General features: G+C 39.1%; 1 protein-coding gene across 1 annotated transcript in view; it reads left to right on the top strand.

Moving 5' to 3' along the window:
• TENM1 (teneurin transmembrane protein 1) overlaps positions 1 to 22,618 on the top strand; it is a 569,033-nt gene that overhangs the window by 414,816 nt on the left and 131,599 nt on the right. The window contains exons 16-18 of the mRNA XM_082446781.1: positions 3,297 to 3,416; positions 9,962 to 10,223; positions 15,751 to 16,018. Of these exons, the coding sequence (XP_082302907.1) occupies positions 3,297 to 3,416; positions 9,962 to 10,223; positions 15,751 to 16,018 (650 nt within the window). The remainder of the gene's footprint in view (positions 1 to 3,296; positions 3,417 to 9,961; positions 10,224 to 15,750; positions 16,019 to 22,618) is intronic.

Raw genomic sequence — 22,618 nt, 5'->3', positions numbered from 1 at the left:
TTTAGTGGTTGCGTAAATCAGGAAAAATAAAGCAGATACAAGGCTACCACCCACAATTATGAAGAAAATTGAGTTTAGAAGCTAGAGCACAGAAAGTGGCAGTTGTGCTGTACGAAGTGGCACAATACACCATATCTGCCAAGACAATATCTAAAGGTTCCCTAAGGGCCATCTGGAGCTGGAGTAGCCTGGGGAAGCGAGCAGACTTGAGAGCATTCTTTTTGAAATGGAGAGTTTGCCTGAGAAGATTTGTTTCCTAGGTTTCTGCATGCAGTGCCAATCCAAATTACTGCCAATTAAAAAAGAATAATACTGTCCCGAAATTTAGACAACTTATACTGATGCAGGATGACTGATGTTGGTCAAAGATTATAGTAAGTACTAGTAACCCAGGAATGAAAGGAGCTAAGAGTTATTCTTGTGAGAAATGGATGACATGGAGTGTGTAAATAATGGAAGCAAATGCAGCAAGATACAGGGAATCTTAGAACATTTAAAGTCTAATACATTACAAAGAGAGTTCAGTGCTGATAAATGTAGAAGAATAAGTTTTATGGGGCTTTATCATATGCTGTAAGTTGGTGTGGATCATAAAATATGAGGAATAAAAAAAGTAGGGGAGTTGAAAGACAAGTCTGCGCATTATTTATGAATGATGAGTGAAACGAATGAGAAGAAGAACAGGTAGACAATGTCTTGAATAATGATGACTTTGATGAGTCGTTATCACACAAATCTGTGTGCTTCATAAAATATGAGGAATATTAAAGAGCAGAGGAGTCAAAAGACAAGTCTACTCAGAATGAGATACAGAATGAAGGAAGAGAAGAATACAAGAGAAGTGCACAGAATAATGATGACTTTTATGAGACTTTCACTCACCAGCCTGGATCCTTCATAAATATAAGCTGTATAGAAAATAAAAGAACAGCAAAGAGAAGAGACAGGTCTGTGTCTGTCGTAAAATATGAGCAAATAATGTCAACTAGGCTTGACAAAATAAAAACAAAAATAACTGAGCCTAGTACAGCTGTGGGAAGACACAATGTCTAGATTAATGTGAACAAATAAAATAAGCGGGTGTAGAATTGTCTTGCCAATAGGCAATCAGCGACCACCTAAGTAGGCATCATTGTTGAAAAGCCCACCTTGTTAACTGGTAAAGCCTTGGCAAGTTCATAATTACCCCCTACCACACACCCCCAAAAGCCGTCAGCACATAGGGCTCAGGAAGCAATGTTGAACTGATCTTCAAATGAAGGTGGCCTCACTAATGCACGTCTCTTCTCAGCCCCTCTGGCTCCGATCCCTATGTAGTTTGCAGGAGATTTTCTCAGCTGGTTTCTACTTAATCTATACCCAGTTTGTCAAATTTTGCTTTGTAAAGACCTTCAAAATGTTACTGTATAAAACTAGAGACATCCTTCTCTTTTCATGTCTTGTTACATTGGATTTAGAACCAGGGACCAGATCTGTCAGGATTAGTTCAAAATCCAGAACTCGGTGACTTTCAAATATCTTCTCTATTAGAGCAAATGGGATTTCAAAATCTCACAATTTCAAAATCTCCCCAAAAAGGAACTGGAAGAATCAGACAAGGCAAAGCAAGTGCCAGTGTGCCATTTGCATGCCATTCAGAACCATTATTTACAGAATTCATAAGATGGACAGCTCATTGGAAAGAAGAAACCCACTAATTTATGTCAGAACTAGGAATGTCGGTCTGAAGAGCTCAATAAAGACACTAATAGCAACAATTATACTAGCTTAGCTTTGTGCAGTACTTAATGGCTTATAGTTTGTGTTGGGGGAAGGCTTTAGGTGATGCAGGATAAATCCTATCAGTATAACATATCCCAGTTCCTCTGATTGCAGTAGAATTTAGTAGTGATGTTTATTGGCTATAACATATAACACAAGCTTTGGCTGGTAACTGTCTTTTGCTTTTTCACAGTTTTTTTTTTCTCTTGAACGATCTTTGTGGCCAAGAGCCTTTAGACACATTGCCTTGACTTGCTGATTGAAAGAATGTATAATGCCAGGGTGGAATTATTATGGTTACTTTGGAAAGTCATGTTTGCCCAAATAACATGGCCCCTTTTAATCCAAGATTGAGCTTGCCTGGATACCCTGAATCTCACTTGGTGAAAAAAATGACATTAATGCCCTAGGAAAAATCATTGACCCTGCCCAACCTCTTCAACCCTACCAGCTCCAGCTATAAAATGCATGTTCTAGAGCTCAGGGCTGCCAAGGCTAGGACTGGACTCTGGTGAGACCCCTTCCCCCCAACCCCAATAACAACAGACAAGTGAAAATACTGTGCTTAGGGGTTGCCCCTGGGCCTTCTTAACTGCCAAGCTCCTAAACTTTGTTACAACTTGTTGGCCAAGCTAGAGCTGAAAGTATACTCCTTTTAGTGGACTATGTCCCTGGGAGACAGCTCTGTTAAGGGAGTCTAATGGAATCCCCTTATTTGGTAAAGATGAAACTCGTTTGTTTAAAGGGAAAATCTCCTGAAATATTTTATTTCAATCGGGCCAGAGAAACATGGTACTATATAGTCAGGGACCATGTCTTTTTTGCAGACTTTAACTGTTAAAATTTGCCCAACTAAGTCTGCTTTTTTTTTTTTTTTTAATTATTTTTCCAGAAAAAGCAATTTGGCAATATGTATTAAGAGCCTTAAAAGTGTTCACACCTATGTATGTAAATGCATAGAAAATGCCCTCAACAAAATGATATTGCTGATTACCTCTGGGGAGAAGACCAGGAACTGGGAGGGAGGTGGTCAGCAGGGACTTTAGTCATGTCTACAGTGTATTTATGTATTAACTAATTTTCATTTTAATTAATTTTAATAAGAGAAAAGTATCTTTCCACGACTAGGACTATCTCCCAAGGAAATAATAAGAAATTCAATGCAGAAAAAAATAAGAAACAGCTAAATATCCTAAAATAGGGAATGGATTAAACAAGGAATACTGTTTTAGGGCTATATTATCTAATATCAAAATAATATATTAAGGAATTTCTAATTACATTGGACAATGTTAATAATATACTGCCAACTTAAAAATATCAGGATTCAGAACTGTACCGAGTATAATCCCAATTTTTATTGGTAAAAAAAGATATTCATACCGTCACCAAAATGTTATTAGAAGTTACTACTCGTTAGTGAAATTACTGTTTTCTTTGTTATACTGAACTGTGTTTTCCAAACTTTCTCCAACTTGGCTTCTAGAATCTAGTTTCAGCATGCTTTTATATTTGCCTTTGATCTTGTGTTGCAGGCGTGCTTGTGTGATCCGAGGCCAAGTGATGGCTGTAGATGGAACCCCTCTAGTAGGGGTGAATGTTAGTTTCTTGCACCACAGTGATTATGGGTTTACCATCAGCCGGCAAGATGGAAGGTATGTCAATATTGCTTCTGATGGTTGTGCGGGCCAAATACCGACTTCTAGCCATGAGTCAAACCAGGGCTCAAGTGATACAGTGTTTATAAGCCCATCTTCCTTCAAGCTGTATCTAAAAAAGTCATTGGTGTTATTTATTTCCTCTATTCCCCATCTAAGTCAAACCAAGTTTATCTTCTAACCAACCCTGTACTATTACTGTCAAGTCTTCCTGAAACCCTGGCCATGTGGAAAGTTGTCTACCCTTCACCTAAGGCTTCATCATTTATAAATCCAGATTCAAAATCCAGTGAGATGATGCAGGTAATAAAGCATTGAACACCTAGGCTGTTCTTTCCATGATAGCCTCAAAATATTTCAGAGATAAAGTTGTCCAAAAGTTTTCTTCCAAAGGTGTACAATTCAACCACATTAAGACATTAAAAGAAAAAAAAAATGTGTCCTCCCTAGACTGCCTATTTTACTAGTGTCTATAACAGGTCGAAAAGCATGGCCAGCTTAACCAATTTCCCTTGGTGTCTATATAACCATAGTGATTTAACCTTAAGCACCAACCACCAAGCTGCTCTCTAAGGGCTTCCCCAGGTTCTCAGAGACCTGGAAAGCAAGACCACTAGTTAAATCTTTTCCTCCTGGAAAAGGATTTGCTCACAAAAACATTTTTGTTGCCATCCTTTAGGTAGACATTTGTTTAGAATATTTGAGTCAATAGGCCCATGTGTCCAGCTTAAAGGTACCTATTTATGATTCTCAGGAACATTGTAATGATGGCTTTGAGGTGCCCTAGTCTCCAGGTGGCTACCCTTGAAATGTCCTACTCATAACAAGCCGCTTCAGTACTCATATAAAGAGACCTGTTGCCTTGAAGCTTTATCACAGTGTGAGAGACTGTGTCATTTCAAGAACCTAAAATCAGACCTTATTATTAGTCCTAGCCACTTCAGAATTGTTAATTGTTCAACTTGGGCTATGCTGAATTTATTTTTTCAACTGCCTTTCAAGAAAAGGCTTACAAAAAAATAGTTAAAGAAGATAATAAGGAAGAATTTTAACCTACTTAAGAAAAACTTGTTAAGATTTTAGCAAATTATATGAATTATTTGTATGTAAATTATATTGCTAATTAGTAATGAGCCGTCTGTTCATTATAACAAGCTCAGCAGAACTACTCTGGGAGCATCTAGTCTGAATATATGTATATATATATATATATATATATATATATATATATATATATATGCAATAAAAACTGTTTCCTTTCAAATATTCTATAATCAGAGCTCTCTACTAATTCAAATGGACTTTTCTCTCAATTAGATTGAATGATGGAATTTTGGTAGTTCATGCACCAGTAGCTGGTACAGAAAACTGGCCTCTCCCTTGCCAGCAGGTTCAACCATGTGCCAGAAATTGAGAAATGGATTATTTCTTTAAATAGAATATGCCCTCAGGGACATTTGGCTTCTCATGGAGAAATGATGGGCCTTAGGTTTTTTAGCTTGTGTACAAAGGTTTCAGTGAATTATTCGATATTCACAAAAGAACCTAAAAGAAATGTGATGTCTAAAAAGTCTATAAATTTTCTGTTTCCAGTTTACAGAAAGCATTAAAGGGGGACAATTTTTGTTGTTATTTTTGTGTTTTTAATCTTAAGTAAAATGCCAGGACCCTCCCACTGAGCTCACTGTGAGAACTAGGTTTATATAGATGACAGACACTAGCCAGAGTCCCCTCTGGCAGTAACTCTTCCCTCAGGCTCCACAAAGGGTGTAGGCATTCAAAATATGTGCCCCAAATGCCAACCAGACAGTCCCACTATCATCTCTTAGACATAAAGTGAGTGTGATGAGAGTTTCCATTTATATGTCTCTGCTGGTTGCTACCTCAGATTGAGTTAAGTACATTTCAAAAGTAGAATATCATAGGGAAACTACAGATCTTCCTCAGTTTATGATGGGATTACATCCCGATAAATCCATCGTAAGTTGAAAATATTTTAAGTTGAAAATGCATTTAATACACCTAACCTACCAAGCATCATAGCCTAGTCTAACCTACCTTAAATGTGCTCAGAACATTTCCATTAGCCTACAGTTGGGCAATATCATGTAACACGAAGCCTGTTGTGATAAAGTATTGAATATCTCATGTAATTGATTGAATACAGAACTGAAAGTGAAAAACAGACTGGTTGTGTGAGTACAGAAGAGTTGTAGGCATATCAGTTATTTACCCTCGTGATCACGTGGCCGACAGAGCTGTGGCGCGCTGCGCTGCCCAGCACCACGAGAGAGTTTCTATCGCATATCGCTAGCCCGGGAAAAGATCAAAATTCAAAGTATGGTTTCTACTGAATGCTTATCGCTTTTGCACCATCATAAAGTTGAAAAACCCTAAGTCAAACCATTGCAACTTGGGGACCATCTGTATACCTGAGGGCAAAAGGATTATAGAAAGGTTGAGGTTAGCATTTAGATACCTGGTAGACAGGGTGTGATATGCAAACTGCTGTAAAGTTCTGGCTTTCTGTCTCCCAAATCTCAATCCCACCTCTCTGCCACTGTGCCTGTTGTTCCCATCAATGGTATCACTGCTTTGGGTTAAGTTATTGACTCTTTCAAACTCCCTGTTATATGCAAATATGTTATGGTGGCTGGAGAACTAATTACCCACATTATCATCCATCTGCACAAGTTAATTGACAACTTTCCCTAGGGAACCAGGAAAAGTCTAGGTCATGAGACCAAAGTGATGTATAAAAAGCAGAAGGAAGGATGGGAGTGGAAGACAGGTCCCTCTAAAAGTAAGAAGAGATTAGGTATGCAGATTGGGAGAGGCCAAAGTAGCAGAAAAGAAAAAAAAAAAGGCAATTCTAAAGGAAAGATGATGTATGATTATCTACTGTATTCCTTGCATTTTCATACATATTCTATTTCATCCTCACAACAACTTTATGAGATAGGAATCATTATTATCATCCTCCCCATTTGGCAGATGAGAAAACTTATCCAAATTAACACAGCTAATAAGGGTAGAGCCAAAAGTTGAACCCAAGTAATCTTACTCTTACCTTCTATGATTTACCACCTTCAACTTAGATATGTAACAGATGCTCATATTAATAGTTCAGCTAATGATAAGCAAAATAGGTGAAGCATTGACATTCTTAGAAGATTCTTGAGAGCATTAAAGGTCTCAAGAACTTTGTTCGGAAGACTTTGGAAGATGAAGAGAGGGCTTCCTCTGATTCCCCTCAAGATAAGAGTTTGTTCATTTATGGATACCATAAGGCAGAAATAAGCATTTTACATAAGCTACAATAGTCTTCCATCTATGAATAGGACTGGTCTGACTTATTACGGATTAACAGTCTCCAAACAAATATGTCCTCTCCCTTGGGTGTTTTATGCTCACTCTCACGTGACTTTGTAACCTGTTCTTATTGACTCGTGCCAATGGAGACCATTTGTGGTGGGGGAAATCCCAAAGGAATTAATCATCCAGAGAGCATTCTGTTGGGTATTGCAATAATTTAGATTGGTTGTTGGCTACAGATCCACCTTCCACCACCATGGCAATTAATGAGTCACCCAGACAGTGTTTACTGTATATAATAGCTAGGCGGGAAGAGGAGAAATCAGTCAGGGTTCTGCAGAGAAACAGAACCTCTGTGTGTGTGTGTGTGTGTGTGTGTGTGTGTGTGTGTATGCATATATACATGTACACATACATGCATATGTGTGTATATACATATGTATATTATATATGTGTATATTATACATATACATGTATAATACATATTATACATATGTATTATAATATGTGCATATGTATTGTAATATGTATAATACATATCATACATATATATATTATATATATGTATAATATATATATATACAGTTGGCCCTTGAACAACATGGATTTGAACTGCACGGGTCCACGTGTGGATTTTTTTCAATAAATATGTATTACAGTACTACACGATTTGTAGTCTGTTGAATCCGTGGCTGTGGAACTGTGGACATGAAGGGCCAACTGTAAAGTTATAAGCAAATTTTCAACGTGCTTGGGGGGGACCCTAACCCCCACGTTGTTCAAGGGTTAACTGTATATAGAGAGAGGGAGAAAGAAAGAGATTTCAAGGAATTACTTATGTGATTGTGGGGATTGGCAACTCCAAAAACTGTAGGGTAAGCTAGCAGACTGGAATCTCTCGGCAAGGAGTAGATGCTACATCTGCAGTCTTGAGGCAGAAGTCCTTCTTCCTCTGAAAAACTTCAGTTTTGCTCTTTCAACTAATTGAATGAGGCCCTCCCACATTATCAAGGGTAATCCCCTTTACTTAAACTCAGCTAACTGTAGATATTAACCAGATCTACAAAATACCTCCCCAGCAACACCTAGATTAGTGTTTGATTAAATAACTGGGTACTGTAGCCCAACAAAGTTGACACATAAAACTAACCCAACACAGGACGCTTAGGGGAAGTTCCCAGGAGAACTTAAAACTCAGTATCTGCTTATGGAGATAATCAAAAACTGGCCTAGAGTTCATTTGAACTACAAGAGAAGACATCTGTAAATTTAATAGGGCAATGGATCTGATTTGAGAAGAAAGTTAATATTTGTTGAGTCACTACTATATGCTTGGCTCTTAAGTCTTTATCTTATTTACTCACTTATGGTAGTAGCTGAGTGATAGACCATATTAGCCCCATTTTACTAATGAGGAAACTGAAGTTCATGACAGTTAAATAATTAGCCCAAAGACACAAAGTTAACATGGCAAAGCTGAGATTTGAACCCAGGTGTGTATGAAGCCAAAATCACATTCTTTCTACAAAACAAGAAGCCTGCCCTGTCTGCTTAATCTTTCTAGAAGTAGAGAATAATTGCCAGGTACATATGTTCTTGTTTGGGTAGTTTATTTTGTTTTTGTGTTTGCATTTGTTTTTGTTTTCAAATAAGTAAGCAGTTCAGTTTTAAGGAGTCAAGAGCTGAGGTTTGGGTGAAGCAAATAAACTTGCCCAAGGACACAGTTGAATCAGTGTAGAATGTGAACCAGAGAAAAGGTCTCTTGACAAGTAATGTAGGACTTTCCCTCACTACGCTTGCCTTAAACTGCTCCTGTATTATCATGAATTCAGCCTCTCTGTCTTAAACCATAAGCTGTTTGGGGTTTTCTCTTTTTACGTCAAACCTAAATTATTTTCTAAAGCTAATGCAGTTCTTCAAATCCTCTTTTTGGAAACTGCCTTAATATTACAGCTACTTGACTGAAAAAGCAACAATAAAAAATACCGTATTAGCTATCCTTTGTTACTGTCCACTTATCTTTACATGAAAGATTTCTGCAACAGGACACAATTGGTAATACTATAATAAATATAATAAATGTCATATGAAGGGAGTGGTGAGATATCCATAATTAAGTCTGATTCACTATCAGAGCATTTTACCATTGAAAAGTGTTTTAAGAAAGTTCTTTTTTTTTTAACACACAGGATTGCTTACATCTCTCTCCTGTGGATTTAAGTTGCTTGAATATTAAGGAGCATCCATTGCCCTTTATCCATTTTTAAGATATAATGATAATAATTTATCATTATCTTGTACACATAGTATTTTATGCTTTTTGAATGCTTTCAAGTACATTATCTCAAAAATATCATTGTACTTAAAAGAGCAGGAAGGTAGAGCCATCTAGTGCAGAATGAACTGAAATCTGAGTCTATTATGCTCCAACTGAAGAGTCATTTCAGAGACCACATCAAGAGATGGACTTACAGAAGAGGTAGTCTTGTTTAGTCAGAGATATGGAAGGAGTTGTCAGTGGAGATGGACAGGGTCCACTACAGACTTCTTTACAACAGGAAACGAAGAGGCATTCTAGAGCGAACCAGAAGTCCTAAATCTAGAGTTCAAGTAGAATCAGGAGCCAAAGGGGGTAGCCAGATGTGGAGGGTTCAAGCATGGTATTGTTCAAGCAGATTTCACTGAACAAATTTCCTCAGCTGGTATCTCTCTCCAAATGCCATCTCAAAGACACCACCAGGTTTCTGACACTGTGTTGGTGACCATGAACAAGGTATTTAACCTTTTGGCTCCTTACTTTTATTGAGTTACATTATAGGAATTTTTTTTAGGATGAATAATGCAGCATATTACAGATGTTGCGTAATGTTCAATGGCCATCTTTCAGTTCTCTCTAGCACAGGGAGGAGCAGTGATGTCAGATTTGGCTTTGCAGAAATACATGCAGTGATTTTGTTTAAGATAGCATTAAAATTGATTTATAAATCCTAGGTGAATATCAACTGGTGATATGGAATTTTTTCTCAGAAGTCTACTGGATAGTGAAAAGAAGTCTCCATGGAATGAATATTTAGTTAGACGGAATAGAAGGAATAAAATAGAGAATACAAATGGATATAGTTGCGTCCCAAAAGAAGGAAAGAGCACTGAGATTACCTGTTTTTTAAACTTTAATTTTATTTTAGTTGTTCATTTGGTTGAAGCTATCTTCTGTTTTTCCTTCTCAGCTTTGACCTCGTAGCTGTCGGTGGTATCTCTGTCGTCTTAATCTTTGATCGGTCACCTTTCCTACCTGAGAAGAGGACACTCTGGTTGCCTTGGAATCAGTTTATTGTGGTGGAGAAAGTGACCATGCAGAGAGTTATATCAGACCCACCATCCTGTGATATCTCCAACTTTATCAGCCCAAACCCTATTGTGCTTCCTTCACCACTCACATCATTTGGAGGGTCCTGTCCAGAGAGGGGAACTATCGTTCCTGAGCTGCAGGTGGGTACATTGACCTTGAAAGTATAAAATCATAGTATCCATGGGGTGCTCAACAGTGCATAATGGCTAGATTCCTTTTCCTGGTACTCCTGCCAGCCCTATAATGTGCTGCCCTTCATTTTTCAAGAGAAGCCTTCAGATGTAATCTCTCTGGCACACATTTGCAAGGTGATTGGCCGGGGCTATAAGGTGCTATCTCTGGCCATGGAACAAAGCAAGATGAACTAGCTCATGTCATGAGGATTAGACCCCAAACCTTGACCTGATGAACACTGTGCTCAAAAGAACAAAGCTTGTTGCCTCAATAGTGGTAACAGTATAATCAACGAGGTGGGACCATTTGTGGTTCTGAAATTAAAGCTCCTTAAGAAATCTAGTTTTCTTCCACTGTCTAATTTGCGTCCGCTGTCATTGTTCTTAGAAGTCATGACACCTCCTCTTGTTTAGCTGTGTTTCGTAAAGGTAGTTGTCAAGCCTGTGCATTTTGTCTAAAACTGCTTTTTAAGTGTTCACGCTTTATAGTCAGAGGAAGACATTTTTGAAACTTCATATTCTAGGATTCCTGAGGATTTTTCTTTTCTTTTTTTTTTTAACATCTTTATTAGAGTATAATTGCTTTACACTGGTGTGTTAGTTTCTGCTTTATAACAAAGGGAATCAGTTATACATATACATATGTCCCCATATCTCTTCCCTCTTGCGTCTCCCTCCCTCCCACCCTCCCTATCCCACCCGTCTAGGTGGTCACAAAGCACCGAACTGATCTCCCTGTGCTGTGCGGCTGCTTCCCACTAGCTATCTATTTTACGTTTGGTAGTGTATATATGTCCATGACACTCTCTCAGTTTGTCCCAGCTTACCCTTCCCCCTCCCGTATCCTCAAGGCCATTCTCTAGTAGGTCTGTGTCTTTATTCCCGTCTTGCCCCTAGGTTCTTCATGACCATTTTTTTTTTTTTTTTAGATTCCATATATATGTGTTAGCATACGGTATTTGTTTTTCTCTTTCTGACTTACTTCACTCTGTATGACAGACTCTAGGTCCATCCACCTCACTACAAATAACTCAATTTCATTTCTTTTTATGGCTGAGTAATATTCCATTGTATATATGTGCCATATCTTCTTTATCCATTCATCTGTTGATGGACACTTAGGTTGCTTCCATGTCCTGGCTATTGTAAATAGAACTGCAATGAACATTTTGGTGCATGACTCTTTTTGAATTATGGTTTTCTCAGGGTATATGCCCAGTAGTGGGATTGCTGGGTCGTATTGTAGTTCTATTTTTAGTCTTTTAAAGAACCTCCATACTGTTCTTCATAGTGGCTGTATCAATTTACATTGCCACCAACAGTGCAAGAGGGTTCCCTTTTCTCCACACCCTCTCCGGCATTTATTGTTTGTAGATTTTTTGATGATGGCCATTCTGACCGGTGTGAGATGATAATCTCATTGTGGTTTTGATTTGCTTTTCTCTAATGATTAATGATGTTGAGCATTCTTTCATGTGTTTGTTGGCAATCTGTATATCTTCTTTGGAGAAATGTCTATTTAGGTCTTCTGCCCATTTTTGGATGGGGTTGTTTTTTTATTTTTGATATTGAGCTGCATGAGCTGCTTGTAAATCTTGGAGATTAATCCTTTGTCAGTTGCTTCATTTGCAAATATTTTCTCCCATTCTAAGGGTTGTCTTTTCATCTTGTTTATGGTCTCCTTTGCTGTGCAAAAGCTTTTAAGTTCCATTAGGTCCCATTTGTTTATTTTTGCTTTTATTTCCATTTCTCTAGGAGCTGGGTCAAAAAGGATCTTGCTGTGATTTATGTCATAGAGGGTTCTGGCTATGTTTTCCTCTAAGAGTTTGATAGTGTCTGGCCTTACATTTAGCTCTTTGATCCATTTTGAGTTTATTTTTGTGTATGGTGTTAGGGAGTGTTCTAATTTCATTCTTTTACATGTAGCTGTCCACTTTTCAGAGCATCACTTATTGAAGAGGCTGTCTTTTCTCCACTGTATATGCTTGCCTCCTTTATCAAAGATAAGGTGACCATATGTGCATGGGTTTATCTCTGGGCTTTCTATCCTGTTCCATTGATCTATATTTCTGTTTTTGTGCCAGTACCATACTGTCTTGATTACTGTAGCTTTGTAGTATAGTCTGAAGTCAGGGAGCCTGATTCCTCCAGCTCCATTTTTCTTTCTCAAGATTGCTTTGGCTATTCGGGGTCTTTTGTGTTTCCATACAAATTGTGAAATTTTTTATTCTAGTTCTGTGAAAAATGCCATTGGTAGTTTGATAGGGATTGCACTGAATCTGTAGATTGCTTTGGGTAGTATAGTCATTTTCAAAATGTTGATTCTTCCAATCCAAGGACATGGTATACCTCTCCATTTATTTGTATCATCTTTAATTTCTTTCATCAGTGTCTTATAGTTGTCTGCATACAGGTCTTTTGTCTCCTTAGGTAGGTTTATTCCTAGGTATTTTATTCTTTTTGTTGCAGTGGTAAATGGGAGTGTTTTCTTAATTTCACTTTCAGATTTCTCATCATTAGTGTATAAGAATGCAAAAGAATTCTGTGCATTAATTTTGTATCCTGCTACTTCACCAAATTCATTGATTAGCTCTAGTAGTTTTCTGGTAGCATCTTTAGGATTCTCTATGTATAGTATCATGTCACCTGCAAACAGTGACAGCTTTACTTCTTCTTTTCCAGTTTGGATTCCTTTTATTTATTTTTCTTCTCTGACTGCTGTGACTAAAACTTCCAAAACTATGTTGAACAATAGTGGTGAGAGTGGGCAACCTTGTCTTGTTCCTGATCTTAGTGGAAATTGTTTCAGTTTTTCACCATTGAGGACAATGTTGGCTGTGGGTCTGTCATATTTGCCCTTTATTATGTTGAGGAAAGTTCCTCTATGCCTACTTTCTGGAGGGTTTTTATCATAAATCGGTGTTGAATTTTGTCGAAAGCTTTCTCTGCATCTATTGAGATGATCATATGGTTTTTCTCCTTCAGTTTGTTAATATGGTGTATCACATTGGTTGATTTGCATATATTGAACAATCCTTGCATTCCTGAGATAAACCCCACTTGATCATGGTATATGATCCTTTTAATGTGCTGTTGGATTATGTTTGCTAGTATTTTGTTGAGGTTTTTTGCATCTGTGTTCATCAGTGATATTGGCCTGTAGTTTTCTTTCTTTGTGGCATCTTTATTTGGTTTTGGTATCAGGGTGATGGTGGCCTCGTAGAATGAGCTTGGGAGTGTTCCTCCCTCTGCTATATTTTGGAAGAGTTTGAGAAGGATAGGTGTTAGCTCTTCTCTAAATGTTTGATGGAATTCACCTGTGAAGCCATCTGATTCTGGGCTGCCACTTCCTGGCTGCGCCCCAGCCCAGCAGATCAGATGCGGCCACACCCTCGTGGACGGTGGAAGCAGCAGCAAGCTAGAGCCCGCTTCGCAGTTTGTGGCCATGTAGAGGCCGGGCGAGCCCAGGCACCGGGACCCGGCACAGGCTCGGCAAGCACCTCTGCGCGCGGCTGGGGTCATGGTGTACTGAAAAAGCACTCAATCAAGAGAAATCTCGGGGGAGCTGGAAACTATCAAGTTGTTGAGGTCACACAGGGGACAGAAAAGATAGAGTTTTATAGGAGGCGCTTCAAGATGGCGGAAGAGTAAGACGTGGAGATCACCTTCCTCCCCACAAATATATCAGAAATACATCTACACGTGGAACAACTCCTACAGAACACCTACTGAACGCTGGCAGAAGACCTCAGACCTCCCAAAAGGCAAGAAACTCCCCACGTACCTGGGTAGGGCAAAAGAAAAAATAACAGAGACTAAGTCATTCAGATATCCATAGTACAATTTTCTCACTATGTTATAGAAACATTTTAATGGTACTTTAATTTTAATATTTTAATGATAGTTTAATGTCCACCAAAATGGACTCATAAATCAGACAGATCCAGGATTCAAGTATACTTAGGAAGAGGTAAATGAACAGTCAAAGATTGAATTGGTTTTTCTTCCATCACAACATCCCCACCAGCTGTTAGCACTGCCCAGAGGATACCACTTGAGAAAGGCTCACAAAAAATAGTACTCTCCACAAAAAGGAGTCTGGAGAGTTGCCACTCCTGTCTTTTCCATTGTTTTCCTGAAGAAAGGAAGAAAAAACTAGATAGTATTTAATGAGTACATTGGGCTGGTACACCAATCCTTTCACAGATATTAGGAAGCATGGGTCTCTTTCAACACAAGTTGTCAAACTGCTCTAGGATTGCATGATTCCTTAGGGAAATGAAATACCAAGGTGGTGAGTGTCATGCTATCCTTCACTATTGTACTTCTGCCACCATCTAAGAAGATAGAGCCAGTGGACAGCTTTGGTATCAAGTAGATAATGTAGAGGAAGGAAAACTGGGCAAAGAATAGACAAAAGGGATTTGTGCCCTCAGAAAGAAAAGAATGGCTAGAAATCCTGGACAATATGAGATAGAGTGTGTTTAACAATCAGTTCTACTATGTGCACCAGTTTGGAAAAGGAAGACGGGACAATGTTCTGAGATAAAAATGAATAAGGGCACAAAAATATCCACACTATCCATGTCCCCTTAAATGTGTTAAATAGGATGGGCTCTTTCTTCAGCTGTATTTGGAAAGTTGAAAGTCACAGAATGTAAGATGTAGTTTTAGTGACCACTTTTGGTTAACTCCATCCATGCTAATAAACAAATAAGTAATAGTAATTAATTAAGGAAGCCAGGAGTTATTTTCACTCTGGGACCAACGTTTGTAAAAGATTTGCAGAGGAGTTAATGGGAGTTATTTGCTTTTCAGTCACAGGTGCCAGCTTGGAAAAACTTGTCCTAGCTATTGATACATCCAAACACAGAGAAATATGCAAGCAAAATTTGATTAAAAAGTTGGCCCTCGGGGTCATTGCAAAGCTCCAAAGAAGGCAAGTTTGATGGCATCAGGAAAGATTAGTTCTAGGGACACCATAATCTCTGTCATAAAATATCACTTGCTGGGCCTGCTTCCAGAGTCCTTCCTCTTAGAGAGCCTAACCTGAATAAGAGCTACAACAGTGGTTTGTGATATATAACTTAACACATCGAACAAGCTTTTGTGTCTGAATATATAAGAAAAAACCTTTAATGGAACCCATAGCACTGAAATCCTTGACATTCAGCAGTGTGATCTTCTCCAACTCCTACAAAGCAATTTTTGGAACATTGTTGAAAAACCAAAATTGTTATTTTCACAGTCTTTCCTGGCAGGAAAAAAAGGAGAGCAATCCTCAGGATAGGCTGGACGTCTTGTCCGCATGCAGATTTGGTGCAAAATTCGAAACCTATGGTCATGTAGCCTCACATAGATTCTAGACCAAACGCCTTGACATCCATAATCCCTTTAAGCTCTCTCCTTTGGCATGTTTCTAAGACAAAAGCATGCAGTATCCTTGCCTACCTGTGACCACTGGTAAGAACCCATGTGACTTTTTTTCTTTCAGGTTGTACAGGAGGAGATCCCCATTCCTTCCAGCTTTGTGAGGCTGAGTTACCTAAGCAGCCGCACCCCCGGGTATAAAACCCTGCTACGGATCCTTTTAACACATTCAACCATTCCCGTGGGGATGATAAAAGTACACCTCACAGTAGCTGTGGAAGGGCGACTCACACAGAAGTGGTTTCCTGCTGCAATTAATCTTGTCTACACATTTGCTTGGAACAAGACCGACATCTATGGACAGAAGGTTTGGGGCCTGGCAGAGGCTTTGGGTATGTTGAAATAATTCTGTGTAAATAGCAGTGTTGTGTTCACAAAACAGAAAGTACTAGCTGCATATTAATTTGTATTTGGAATAATTATGGGTTTTCTTCTATTTGAGGGATCTAAGGCACTTTTTCATTTAAACACTCCCTTTGGGCCTGTTTAGAGTTCCCTTTTGACACATTTTTGCTTCAAAACGATTTTAGTTCCTCTTTCATGATGGCTGCATACCAGTGGAATCACACAATATCTGACTTGTAACTGTCACCAAAGCTGAATGTTGCCTTCTAACTGTGACCTTTGGTGTGGTGTTCTTCAGGCCATGTTTTCATATTTGACATTTAGACTGTCATTTCCACTTAGAAAATACAAAATTTTAACTTACAGGCATCTCCACGTGCTATCTTTTATGTCTAGATAGTTAGACTTCATTAACTTGTTACTGTGGTAGGTTAAATAAAAAATCATCCTGCCTTCCTAGTCCTTTTGACTTTAAAACCTAGAATCTTACAAATAGCGGGGACCTTAAGAGGTCCTTGGGGGTCTGTGGTCTTCAGATATTTAATTCCTTCAGACAAACGGCATTTTTTGAAAATGAGACTGAGACAGATTTGCCAACTTTTTTTTTGTCAAGTAAGAATATTTTTTAAAGGAAAAAAAAAAGCCCCTACAATCTACTATTGCCTACCACTACCATAATTTCATCAAGGAGGAATACCTTAACATCAAAAAAAGGAATAGTCTGTCTTAAGAAATGATAGTAAGCAATCTAATACTGATGCTGAGAGACAGACAGATAGGCAGACAGACACCGATGTCTTTATTTCTCTCAGTCTGTAGAAGACAGTGAAAACTTCCTAAGAGACCTGACAGGTCTTCGGAACCACAGTTGGGGGCCATTGACTCTTGTGCCTTCAGGCAGTAGCTCATGGAAACCACCCTTGGACAGATGAGAAGACTATTTTTAAAGTTCTCCAGAGGAGATCTTTTCATAGTCTCCCTTGGAAGTGTCTATCATGGTACAATTCGCATATAACTGACCTATATTTCTTAGACTACAGTGTCAATTTCCTCTCTTTCTTTCCAGAGGGAAGCATAGGGAGGAGAAAAAAAAAAAAAGATTGGTGACTCTTCTTTGCCCAAGAGACCCTCATATATTTAAATAATCAACTCATCTCTGTTGGCCTTTATTAGAATGCAAGGACCATGGAGTGGTTCACATTTCCTCAGTTAGTGAGGAATTATTGTAACGACACAGGGGAAAGTAAGGAAAGAACAAGAAAAGGCATCAGCAGCCTCAAAGGTGGGCCTCATCAAATTGCAGCGTGGCTCGGGATACATTGTAGTCCTAGAAGATCAGCATCTGCTCTATCAGCTGAGCAACAGCTCTAGTGGTCCCCTCTGCAGCAGGAGTCCACTGCTTCCCGCCATGGTGACCCAGCCATACTGATGACGGAGCTCATCACTTCTCCTGTTGTACTAACTACCCTCTTTTTCTCTCAGCTCTTACCAACTCCATGATCTGGTGTCTTGCTCTGTATCTTGCATTCAGATCTCTCTTACAATATTGGGTTTTGTCAGCCAATCACCATGCAGTAGAGAACATCCGAAGGCAGAGCTCTACCTTTAGGCTAACTGCCAATGAGGTCGCTGGCCAGCCTGTGGAGTCCTGCCCAATCCCTAGTCCAGTGAGTGTAGTGATGAAGAGAACAACTCTGGAGCCAGACTCCCTCCCTGAGTTCAAATCATCCCTTCTCTACTTACTAGCTATGCAACACTGGGTAAATTACTTAATCTCCAAATGCCACAGTTTTTCCATCTATTAAATGGGTATCATAAAGAGAATGTTACAGGTTATTATGCTATGAGGATTAAATGAGGTGAGTGAGTGCTGGTTGCTGGTACGGTTTTTTCAATTTTGCTACGGTCAGCATATTGGAATCACAAAGTATAAAGCATGGCGCCTATGCAGGTGTTTGTTGCCTCAGCTTCTCTAATAAGGGAGCTGTGGGCTTAACAGGTAGGTACTGTGTTAATTATTCTCCATTTGCCCTCCCAGACGCGCACACACACACACACACACACACACACACACACACACACACACAGTCTCTTCTGTGACCTTCTCTGTGCTTTGAAAGACTGGCTTCTATGGACCACATTGACTGGACTCCTTTGCTTTCTGGCTTCCCTCTTGATTTGGTCAATGGATGGCGCCATCAGGAGACAGCAGGGTGGAAGGAGAGAGAGGTCAGGGTATTTATCCCTCTCCCTGCTTCACTGCAGTTCTGGCAGTGACTACACTGGAAGATGGCAGCTCCTGTTGAGTAGCCCCTCCTCCAAATCCCCAAGCTCTCTCTGGTCTCCTGTATCACTCCCTCCCTCTCTGCAAGCCCAGACAGCTTCCCAGTGTTGCCAGTCCCTGGGTGGGTCACGACCCTTGTTGATTCCCTTCACCCTGCTCATGCCTCTTTACATAGTCCCTTTATACAACTCTTTGCTGTGAACACTTCTGAGTGTGATATCTGACTCCTGCTGGGAGTCAAATATCACAGCCTGGCTGATGCCTACTCAAAGCCTCATATTATCCTAAAGCCTTTGCTTCACTAGAATAATCTAAAATTCCTCTAACTTTTCTCCATAGGGCTTTGTTTTCCAATTCTTCATGGCTTTCCTCAGAACCCTTGCCAAGTTGTGAGATTTGGGATTTTTTTTGGTTTTATTTTTTTACTTTTTTCTTAACTTGTGACACTTAGCAATTTACCCAGTACTCTGATGAAGAGCTGACCAAGACAGTGTCTAGCAGTCATTTCTTGCTAGGGTTCACATAAATGCAACTCAGCCTGACTTTTTTTTTTTTTTTTTTTAATTATTTTTTTTAAACATCTTTATTGAAGTATAATTGCTTCACAATGGTGTGTTAGTTTCTGCTTTATAACAAAGTGAATCAGCTCCACATATACACACGTTCCCATATCTCCTCCCTCCCACATCTCCCTCCCTCCCACCCTCCCCATCCCACCCCCCAAGGCGGTCACAAAGCACCAAGCTGATCTCCCTGTGCTATGTGGCTGCTTCCCACTAGCTATCTATTTTACATTTGGTAGTGTAAATATGTCCATGCCACTCTCTCACCCTGTCACATCTCACCCCTCCCCCTCCCCATATCCTCAAGTCCATTCTCTAGTAGGTCTGTGTCTTTATTCCCGTCTTGCCACTAGGTTCTTCATGACCTTTTTTTTTTCCGTAGAGTCCATATATATGTGTTAGCATACAGTATTTGTTTTTCTCTTTCTGACTTACTTCACTCTGTATGACAGACTCTAGGTCCATCCACCTCACTACAAATACCTCCATTTCATTTCTTTTTATGGCTGAGTAATATTCCATTGTATATATGTGCCACATCTTCTTTATCCATTCATCCGAGATGGACACTTAGGTTGCTTCCATGTCCTGGCTATTGTAAATAGAGCTGCAATGAACATTTTGCTACATGACTCTTTTTGAATTATGGTCTTCTCAGGGTATATGCCCAGTAGTGGGATTGCTGGGTCGTATGGTAGTTCTATTTGTAGTTTTTTAAGGAACCTCCATACTGTTCTCCATAGTGGCTGTATCACTTTACATTCCCACCGACAGTGCAAGAGGGTTCCCTTATCTCCACACCCTCTCCAGCATTTATTGTTTCTAGACTTTTTGATGATGGCCATTCTGACCGGTGTGAGATGATACCTCATTGTAGTTTTGATTTGCATTTCTCTAATGATTAATGATGTTGAGCATTCTTTCATGTCTGTTGGCCATCTGTATATCTTCTTTGGAGAAATGTCTATTTAGGTCTTCTGCCCATTTTTGGATTGGGTTGTTTGTTTTTTTGTTATTGAGCTGCATGATCAGCCTTTTTTAAAAAAGTAATAGCTTTATTGAGATATAATTCACATACCATAAAGTTCACCCATTTAAAGTGTACCATTCAGGGGGTTTTAGTATTATCATAATGTTGTACAACCATCACCAACATCTAATTCCAGAACATTTTCATCATCACCCCACAAAGTAGCCCTATAGACACTAGCAGTCACTAGTCACTCCTCCCTCCCCTCCAGACCCTGGCAACCACCAATCTCCTTTCAGTCTCTATGGATATACCTTTTCTGGATATTTCAGACAAATGCAGTCATATAATATGTGGTCTTTTGTATCTGACTTCTTTCAGTTGACATAATGTTTCCAAAGTTCATCTATGTCATAGCAGGTGTCAGTCCTTCATTCCTTTTTATGACTGAATAATATTCCATTGCACAGATATACCACGTTTCGTTTGTCCATTCATCAACTGGTGGACTTATGGGTTGTTTCCACCTTTTGGCTATTGTGAATAATGCTGCTATTAACATTTGCATACAAGTATTTGTCTGAATACCTGTTTTCAGTTCTTTGGGGAATATACCTAGGAGTAGAATTGTTGGGTCATATGGTAATTCTGTTTGACTTGTTGAAGAGTGGCCAAACTGTTTTCCACAGCGACTGCACTATTTTATCAATCTCACTGTATGCATAAAAATGTGTTATACATCTTCCTTTTAAATACTCCCAGTGCTGAAGATTCTAAAATTTTCCTCGTTGCTGTAGTTAAGCACTCTTAATGACTTAGTTTCTGATGTGTCCATGGATGATTGAATAAACAACTAAAACACAAAGAAAAGCAAAGATGTTCTAGTATACACACCAATGATGAAGGCTTCGTCTGTATTGTTTGCCTATGGATGTTGTTTTACTTCCTATTTCTACAGTTATGTTCCTGGTCAAAACTTGCTCCAGCATTCTGACTATAAACATGGCCTTAATTAAAATGCTGAAATATATATTGTTGGTTCCTTTTTAAGGCTAGTAACAGTAATAAAAGCAAGAGACAATTGACCCACTCAGAAATATCCAAGGGAGAGGGAAAAAATGTTCCTCGTGGTGTTTTATGTGTGCTTAAGGGACATTTTTTTTTTAGAGTAGAGAAAGAAAAATGGCAAGGATCCCAAGGAAAACAGCCAAAATAATTTCAGGTGTGGTACCTAAGATGGAATATGGGTTATTTACCTTGTAGGAAGTGTTCCTGGTAACTTAATCATGGTTAAAGGGATTTTATTTACTACCTAGTCTCCATTTCCATCTCCACGGAGACTAAGGGAATTTTCTTGACAGTGGTAAAGCATTAGGATGAGTGGTAGAATGAAGATGGACAGTCTACTTCTCTGAAGATGGATTGTGAGTGCCTTAAGAATATAACAGACAATAAATAGTTCAGGTGATAAATGGATGGAGACAAAGGGATCAAGTATGTTACCATTGAATTCACACCTTAATAAATATGATTGAATCTAAACAAAGAAGCATTTAGTTGTACTCCTAGCCATATTTTATAATCACTTAACTGATGTGAGAAGAAACAAACTAAATTTTGCACCAGATATTAACAATTGTGCTATATATGACACTTCTCAGATTTGCTTCAAATTCAGAAATCCTAGTATAGGCTTTTGGTAGGTAGAATAATAGCCACCACCTCCCAAAGATGTAAATATATTATGTTACATGGCAAAAGATAATTAAGGTTACAAATGGGGTTAGGGATGCCAATCAGCTGACCTTGAGATGGAATGATTATCCTGGATTGTCCGGGTGGGCCACTGTCATCACAAGGGTCCTTAAAAGTGGAAGAGGAAGGCAGAGGGAGGTCAGAGTTAGACGACAATATAGCTATAGAAGAAAGGCACAGCAAGATGCAGTTTTGCTGGCTTTGAGGATAAAAGAAGGGAGCCAAGGACCAAGGAATGTGGGTGGCCTCTAGAAGCTGGAAAAGGCAAGGAAATGGATTCTCCCTTGGAGCCTCCAGAAGGAACTCATCCCACTGACCCCTTGATTTTAGCTCAGTGAGACCCTTTTCAGACTTCTGACCTCCTTAACTATAAGATGATAAATCTGTCTTGTTCGAAGCCTTTAAGTTTGTCATAATTTGTTACAGCAGCAATAGGAAACAAACCTTGACCACTATTCTTACAGCCCCAGTCATAGCTAGGATTTTGATTAAAACTCTGGCTTGAAAGGTCTCCCACTCTTCTTCCTTCCCATGCCAGTTAAATATGAACCTCTCCCACCCGTTTCTGGGTGATGGAGAAAGAGATCAGATTTAAACAAGCTGAATTTGAAATGATGGTGAATATCTAAGTTGAAATGCCCACTTAGTGTGAAATGTGGGACTCTTGTTTCCCCCATGGCTCAGCTGTGGGAAATTGGTGTGATCTCTAAGGGCTAGAGTGTCACAGAAGAAGAATAGATTGTTGAGAGACAGGCAAAATGAGAAAAGGAGTACTTGAGATCCTAGGGTATCCCACCAGTTTTTACAATGACACAGATTTTGCAACTAGAGGGATAATACCAGAGTGAATAAATTACCAACAGAGGTTGTGTGAACTAATTCCTTGGAGAAGTATCAACGGCAGCTGACAAGATTGATTAATCCAAGTACAATATTGATCAAGTGGAAGAAGAATAAAATCTCCCTCAGGGTTGCGATACAAAAACCACAATCACTAGTTCATCCGGCTTAAAGA

This window comes from Balaenoptera physalus, assembly GCF_965194825.1.
Source record: "Balaenoptera physalus genome assembly, chromosome: X".
Taxonomy (NCBI): domain Eukaryota; kingdom Metazoa; phylum Chordata; class Mammalia; order Artiodactyla; family Balaenopteridae; genus Balaenoptera; species Balaenoptera physalus.
The sequence above is the reverse complement of the archived record's forward strand: the minus strand, read 5'-3'. Positions and strand labels throughout refer to the sequence as shown.